The sequence below is a fragment of the Cariama cristata genome, unplaced genomic scaffold (genome assembly GCF_000690535.1).
Source record: "Cariama cristata isolate BGI_N322 unplaced genomic scaffold, ASM69053v1 scaffold6679, whole genome shotgun sequence".
NCBI classification, from domain to species: Eukaryota; Metazoa; Chordata; class Aves; order Cariamiformes; family Cariamidae; genus Cariama; species Cariama cristata.
Window position 1 is genome coordinate 158,245 of NW_009637380.1, and position 8,205 is coordinate 166,449.

General features: G+C 42.4%; 1 protein-coding gene across 1 annotated transcript in view; it reads left to right on the plus strand.

The window, feature by feature from the left end:
* Positions 1-7,531, plus strand: part of LOC104167906 (spermatogenesis-associated protein 5-like) — a gene marked incomplete at its 5' end in the record, with an annotated part of 164,324 nt that extends 156,793 nt beyond the window's left edge. Inside the window, 1 exon segment of the mRNA XM_009708304.1 lies at positions 7,355-7,531. Within this exon segment, the coding sequence (XP_009706606.1) occupies positions 7,355-7,531 (177 nt within the window).
* Between the last annotated feature and the right edge of the window lie 674 nt (positions 7,532-8,205).

Below are 8,205 nucleotides of genomic sequence, written 5' to 3' on the forward strand. Positions count from 1 at the left end.
TTAAGCTTTATAGAGTAAGAAGAGCTACTGCTACATGTGATACTGTCTGCTGCCCAGGCACAGCCCATGCTCGGTTTTTGGTACTGTAAGAGCAATTAAACGCAGCATTTTGTGGTCACTGCTGTCTCAGTAATTGTTCCCACGATGCTGTTGTCCCACAAGAGCAACCAGCCAGTTGTCTGGCTCAGCCCCTGGCCGGCATGCCAGGCCTTGTGGCACTGGGTGACCACAGCAGGTAGATGAGGTGAATCTGAAGCCTGGCCCTCCTGGCTGAGACCAGGAGCAGGGGGCAGAAGGAGGACTTGGTCTCTGCTGCGGCCCCCCCAAGGCAGCTGTGGCCACCATGGAAAGAGCCGAGTGGGAACCATCGTTCTGGTCAGACCAGATGTATTCAGGTGGCACGACCACTTTATGTCCCTGTGCAGCACCTCAGGGAAGATGTGGACACCCACATGCATGGTCATGTGCACATCAATCTGCAAAACTACACAAATAAGCAAACTGTGGCTTAAATAGTGAAGATTTGGGCCAGTCTGTTCTGAACTCAGGTTGCTTACAGACATCATTGCAGGAGCTGGTTTTGTTCAATTACAGTTCCTTAACGACTCCTCATAAGAGAAATCAAGAATAGCAGAGATTGTTTGCTCAGCTTGTTGTATCAGAGACACGAGATACACATAATACTTCTCCTTTTATTTAAAAATTGCGAAGGTGCTGTTTTATACAGACTTGTTTTAAAGTAGACTATCCAATGTCTGCCCATATTGAATGTCTCTTTAATAAACAAGGAAGAAAGAAGTCTATCTTTTTATAAAAAATAATATTTAGTTATAGGATATCATTGGAGAGGATGGCTGCAATACGAATAGGAATGAATCTGTTCCACGGCAGTGTTCATGAATATGGAACCATATAGATGTATGCACTTTAACTTGACGAAAACTAGTAACATTTTAAAACATAACTGCTTAGAGATCAAAGGAGCCTCTGTCTCACTGAGGCACTTGTGTGGCCTGTGAGTGCCTTGCACCCTTTGGTTAAGCAACTTTTATAGAGCGACGGTCATGTATTAATTAAATACACTCCAAAGCTCCAGTGGTAGGGACAGTACATGAATCTGAGGAACGAACAGATACTGTATGGAAAGCATTATGCTAATATACTTTATCATTTTCTGGTTGGAATAGATTATTTTCCATTTGCAAAATGACCAAACGTATAATCCATCCCATTTAAATCTACAGATCATAGAACTGAGCGGAATGAAGAGATACACATACAGGGGCAATTCTTTGTCTTTCAAAGATTACATGAAAGTTTATCACTGGGTGATCAATTATTTCATAGTATTGGAAACTTTTCCTCCTAAACAGAAAAAGATTTGTAGTGGTCTGTAAGAATTTTATCTTCTCAAAGAAGAGAAAAAAGGCATGTTATCTTGTATTTTCCTGTTTTATCTGTTTCATATGTGAAACGGGAAAGTTGAAACATGAGAGAAGTACTAAATTTAAGCCTTTTTGAAATACATCAAAAACTTGACCTCTTGCCAGTTAAAAGCCTCTCCGTTTAGCCCATTTTGAAGAAAAAATGGTATTTGTGACACCTTAAAATAGTATTTTCATCTTTAAAAGTCGTATGTTGTACAAAAGCGTTACCTCGGGCACATCTCCCTAGCCCAGCCAGCGTCATGCTGCGGTACCCGAGCTGGTTCAGACAGACGGCCGTGTGTGTCGGCAGCAGCACGGGGATGCTAAAACAGGGTAAGCGAGCACAAAATGTCATGAGTCGATCGGGCAGCCCTCCGCTACTGGAGGAGGAGGCATCCTGCTTGCTGTGCTTGCTGTGCTCTCTACCCCTCTCTCCCCGACTGGTACTTGTCGAATCCCCCCGTGAGCCCATCTCAGTACCCCAGCAGCAAGCTAACATGCTTTTCTTTTTTTCTTTTTTTCTTTTTTTTCTCCCCCCCCGGATTAGTTTTCTGATGGTCTGGTGCATTGAATCAGTTAATGAAAGGGCCAGCTTAGCGCCAGAGCCAACACAAGAGAGGGGCTGGGAGCCTGCAGCCGGTGGTGCCTGCACAAAGGAGAAGGGGGAAAAGGGGGGCAACAGCATCCCACACTTTGAGCAGGAGTGACCTGCTGCGGGGGGCAAAAACCTAGAGGTATTCACCATCTCTGCCCAGCGCTGCATTCAGCCTCCTACCAATCCCTTGCGGAAAGTTGTGCGCTGCTGGAATTGCATTGAATTGAGGTATTTATGTCGATTTTAGAATACAGTCGGCAACCTTTCCCTGCTACTCCTTTTTAGCCACTCTGCCTTTGGTGCACCTTCTCCTGATTTGTTTTTCTCTTCTTGCTTCAGAAAGGCATCCGTGCCCACCTCTTTCCTCAATCAGGTGACAGCTCTCGATCCTGAGAGCTTTCTGAGTTCCCCGGTTTCGTGGGGCTGAGGCCATAGCTCTCTGTAGAGCAGCTTCTGACACAGGGATAAGGGGAGGTGCCTGACATGGGTAGGCATTTACCCGAGTGAGAAACGGATGTCCTGACCCAGGAGTTATTCATGTCTTTTTAAAATGCCATGTGTGAAGCTTTTATCTCTCCTCAACAGAGCGGGACAGCAAGCTCCCCAAACCTGTACCCCGTCTCCCTTTGCGGCAGCCTGGCAGGCGCGCACCGCCGGGGCGTCCAGCCTCGCAGGTAGTTGGCATCCGGGAAGCGCCACAATTTGCACTATTCACAAACCGCAGGGTACTATTCTGTTTCCAGGCTCCTAATCCCTCTTATACACAATCCCTTACAACTTTAACTGGCGGGGTGGAGGAGCAAGTTAAAAAGGAAGGAAAAAGGAAAATGAAACACAATGTACAGCCAGGCAGTGGCTGCCAGTTACTGCACACACAATCCGCACCAGCTGCAGCCCAATTAAACCCGACATTCACAGGTGTTCCCAACAGACTCGGCACTAACAAAACCACTTTCTTGAAAATACCTAAGGCTTTAACACAGAAGCTCATTTCTTCCCCCCCCCCCCCTTTTTTTTTTTAAAAAAAGATTCTTTAAAGCTATTTAGAGCACTTTAAATACAAAGAAGCTGAAAAGGACTTTCAGTCCACTGGAAAGAGCTGGTGCTTAATGCCAGAATGGGGGAGAATCGGCCAAGCTGAATCAGGCAGTGTAACCATTGGTTTCGGGAGAAAGATGGGTTATGCTGAATGCTGTTTGTTCAGGGAACAGTCACTGGCACTGGGCACTTTATTGTTGCTGGGAGTGAAATGGGGAGGGAGGGAACGACTAGGTGTAAATCCGTTTCTTTTTGGGCTGGGACTCATCATTGTTTGCCCCATTGCTGTGAGCTTGTGTGTGGCTTTGCTTATTACTGATCAGTGTGTGTGTGGTTCACACAGCAGGTTTTAGTTCTCCTTTCCTCCCAGGATAACTTGATACAGTTGCCTCTTTGACTTTGAAGTAGGATTCTAAATTAGCTATTTATTTTCTGATCTTAAAGCACTCATTCAGATGTTAAATCAATCCTTTAAAAAAATGATGATCTGTTTTTAATACATGAATTCAAAATTATTTCCATGCTAAGAGGGGACTGCAGATAGCAGACTAATGCATAGGTCAGTAATTTGCTCTCATTCCATTGAAAATTAGAATTGTGTTTGTTAAACTTTTATTTATAATGATACTAATAATCAAAGTAGGGTATATTCTGGTGCTCGTAGATTCAATAGTACTCAGCCACACCTGGCTGGCTATTCATTTCTCCAATAACACCCCACACCTCAGTAGTTATTGCTTAATTACCTGGTGCCTATTCTGTTGCTGTTTAATCACTGTTGTTTCTGACAATCACTTAATGTCTTCATTACTGCTTTCACAGTCAATGCTGAAAGCCACTCTATATTCAGTTGCAGTCAAGAATATCTATTTTGTCCTTCAATACATCGAGCTGCAATTTTGCCTTTGGAACAGGACTAGGACATTATCCCTATTCCTCACAACACACAGAGACCCAAAAGACTGCACTTTTTTTTTTGGTCTTTTTTTACACTGAAAATGTAAAAATGGTGATCCCTTGGATTTGTATTTGAAAATAATTAAGAATTGTCTTAAAACTGGCAGATAGGTAATACTGGTTCGCAGCATTCATTTATAAAGGCAGGCAGAGGCTATTCATGCTGATCAATGCAATAGAGAGAAAAGAAAATCACCCAGGCTTCAAATTCACAAGTATACTACCTAAATTAGATATTGTCACTCCGGAAAGATACTGGAGTCAGTGTGGATAATTTTCTGAGAAAAGCCATCTTGGCGCTAATATGGTGGCAAATAAAATAATAGGAAAGGAACTGCAGGCAACCCAGAAACACTGCTATGCCGTGGCACGGCTCCGTCCAGCCCTGCACGGCTTCAGCTGCTCAGCAGCAAGAGGATCGAGCAGAACCAGCGAAGACGACGTGGCAGACGGGCTGAAGGATGGCAAGTTCTGTGGGAGCATGGTCTGAATCACTGAGGACTCTTCTGCTTGCAAAGACTTGACTGAGAGGGGATGAGAGAAAACTTTGTAAAATCATCGACGATACGAGGAAGGTGAATGGGGAACGACAGATGAATCACCGTTCTCATAACACAGGAACTCGGAGGCACTTGCTGAAATTACCAGGTTTAAGACAAACAGAAGCGCTTTTCTATATGATGCATGATTAGACCCTGGCACTCATTACAGGATGATGTTGTGGAGGCCAAAAGGAGAAGTGATTTAAGAAAGTAATTGGACAAATTCATTGAGGATAGGTCTGTTGCAGGCTTTTAAAACTGATGATCTAGATGCAGCCCCTGGTTTTTGAGTGCCGCTAAACCTGGGAAGGATCTGTACCTTGCTGCAAAGCCGCTGGTTTTCTTCCTTTGTTGTTGATTAGCCCCTTCTGCTACCTTCCCTCTTTGCCTCACTTGACCCAATCTATGGTGTTTTTTTAATCTAGGCAGAAATGACATTTAAAAACTCTTCAGTTGCTTGACCTAGTAAGAAGTGTCCTAACTTGACTGCAACAAGAAATATCTATGAAAAACCAGTAGACCTTAGGCCAATAACGCAGCAGGTTTCACCAGATGAATTCACTCTCATTTCACTGTGGCTATATTACTACTTGTGTTTGCTTTCCATGAGCGATTTAGCTTTACTAGCTAGTGAGAATGCTTGTGAGGATTTTTTTTTTTAAAGTTTGCATACTTGAACGAAGAAAAACAACCAAACTTGCCTTGTCGAATCTCTCACCCTGGAAACCTGATACTCTGGGTTAGCCAAGGAATGGAAACAACGCCACGTGACTTCTGGGACCAGACGCGAGGGCCCAAATTTTAAACGCTGTGCCATAATGCCTGCTGTTTATTACTCAATAATATATAAAATATTTAGTCCACAAAAGTTCTGAGTGCAGACAGGAAAAGAGAGGACGATAATTCATGCCTTAAAATTCTTTCCTTTTCCCTTAAAAGCAGATGAAGTGCTCCAGGGAAACAAAAAAGAAAAATCAGTTTTCTGGTGCTTCCTCCTGTCTAGTAATTTTCAGTTATCACAGAACTTATAGGCCAGTCTTTAAGAATAAAATGAAAACGAAATAATCCTTTGGAGGTTAATCATTGTCGCTGTCATCAATACTCTTGGTAAAGCGTAGAGAAAACGTAAAAGCATTATCAGAAGTATCAGCTTATGGGCAAATTCCTCCTAAGTGTATCGGTGTACAAATGAAACGATGAAATAAGACTGGCAGGGGTGTTCTTTCTTTTTTGGATCTGTCAACTTGACAGTCTTTCCTTCAGCTTCTCCTTCGGTAAAACATATCAGCTCTTAACAAGTGAACGTCTTCTGCTCTAGTGACACCCTCCTTCATAATTTTGATGCTGTAGATCGGCAGTGGTCTCTGTGAGGGGAACAGGAAGGTCAAAACCTGCTGTACTGCATTTTGGGTTTTTTCATAATGCCTGTGAAAACCCCCAGAAGGTCTCTTCCTCTTCATTTTGTGGAAAAGTTGCCCTTAGTGCAGTATTTATCAAGGGGACATGGACCTCTCCTTCAAAGACCGACACAGGTTTAGAGTCCAGGGTGCTTGTGATCTGTGTTTCCATCAACGGTCTTCTCCCTTTTGAAAGATTTCTAAGTTTGGCATCAGGCAGGGATGGGGGTTTGATCTGGGTTGGGGTTTTTTCTTTTTCTTTAAGCAGCTTTATATTTGTGTTAAGGATAGGGAAATAGTCATACTGTCTACTTAGAGAAGAACCTGAACAGAAAGACCAAGATCCCTCCATTAACTTTCTAGAGGATATATTACTTACCTCTGCAAGAAGCTGGTACACTAATTCTCAGCTGTGCTTCCACGTTTAACTGTCTCTGAAGTCCTGAAGAGCATTAAAATGCGTAACAGCAATGTTTAGCTTCACTGCTCATTAGAGCCGCACAGAACTAATAGTAATATTGTTGTAACTTGACAAAGCCATCTAAATCCATGCATGTTTTCTTGTGAAAGCTTCCTAAACATGCTGCTAAATCCTCTAAAAAAGCTACTAAACGGCTTTGGCAACCATTAGCACAGCATAAGCGGGGGAACTCTTTTCAGTAAGTGAACAAACAGAGAAAATATGCTGAATAGCTGGACAAATGTGTTTCAGCTGGCTCTTTCATTTACAGATATAAGGGAGCAGTCAATATCAATCACTGTTTTCCCTGTTGCACTGGAAAATCACAATATCTCTTTTCATTCCGCAAGCTCTTTTCACCACAGTAATGTGTCTTTAGAGTGACACTGGCATCAGTCTGTTTCCGCTGTCTGAAGTCCAGAGAGCTTAAAAACACATTGCAGGGTATGAGACCTTAACCCTCCTCCCCTTCCACACACCCCTCTCCTTCTAGCCTTCCTTTCTGAATTAATTGTTTTTACTTCTTTCCCAGCGTAAAGCTGAGAAAGAAAAGTGCCCACAGAGCCTGGGAATATCTGCTCTTGCGCTTTGGGGACAGAAAAATGTATCACTGGTTGTTGGGGTTTTAATTTATCGGGTGTTGCAAGGAGTTTAACACAAGGTAATATGATTATCAAGTTAATTTGCAACATACTGTAATATGAAATGTAATGTTACTGTGGTTTGAATTTTGAGCTATATCCTGTTCCTTGGATGTCCTAATCACCCACAACCTCATTTATTAAAAAAAAAAAAAAAAAAGAGAAACTCTGTCCTTGTGAGTATCTGGCATTTGGAGTATGTTGATATTCTTATGTTTGCTTTCTTCCTTTCAAGTAACATATTGTATAATAATAATCCTATGTGGTTTGTGGGTTTTTTTTATCGTTTCTTTGCAGATAACAGCAGTCTGTAGAGAAGCAGCCCTTCTAGCTCTTCAGGAAGACATACATGCCAAATCTATCATGGGACGGCACTTTCGGTACGCACTGACTGTCGTGACTCCAAGGATTCCCGAGTCGTTAATCCAGTTTTATGCAGATTATCAGCAGCAAAGTGGACTGCATGCGCTTTGACAAGGAAATTAATACATACCCCCATTCATGGTGTGAATAAGCAAATTTCCTTTGTAAAGCTGTCAAAAGCCAAAGAATTTTGTATTGTGAGTGGAGTGTCCAAAGTTAACTGAAGTGCAGAATTGTCGTAATAAATGCCCGTGTGGAAGATTTGAGTGTAACAGATATTGTCCAAAACTTTGTATTTTACAGTTTCAGTGGTACAATCTGCATTTCAGAAGTAGTAAGATTGCTGGTTTAAGTCAGTTAATCGGAGTGTATATCCATGTATCAAAGAATTATTATCAAATTCTGAATTTTTGGTAGATTCTTGGCCCTAAAGAGAGTAGCAGCAAGTCTCATTACTATCTGTATTTGTTCCTGCCTCAACCACAGTTTAATCCCAGGGACCATCCCAGTGAGGCACAGACCTGGGGAGTGGCCTCACTACAAAAAATGCTGAAAATTATTCTGCATCTTTTGATTTATGAGCTCCAGAAAAGCTGCCAAACAGGCTTGCCGAACATAGAGCTTTCTGAGATAAAGCTAAGGTATCCTGATTGATTACAGCAAAACGTTTCTCTTTGGTCTTAAACAACTCCTTTTTACACATACTGGGAAGTAGGCACCTTAAAAATTGTACAACCCTTGGCTAACCTGAAACCACTGCCAGGCGTCAGCGGAAGATTTTTGTT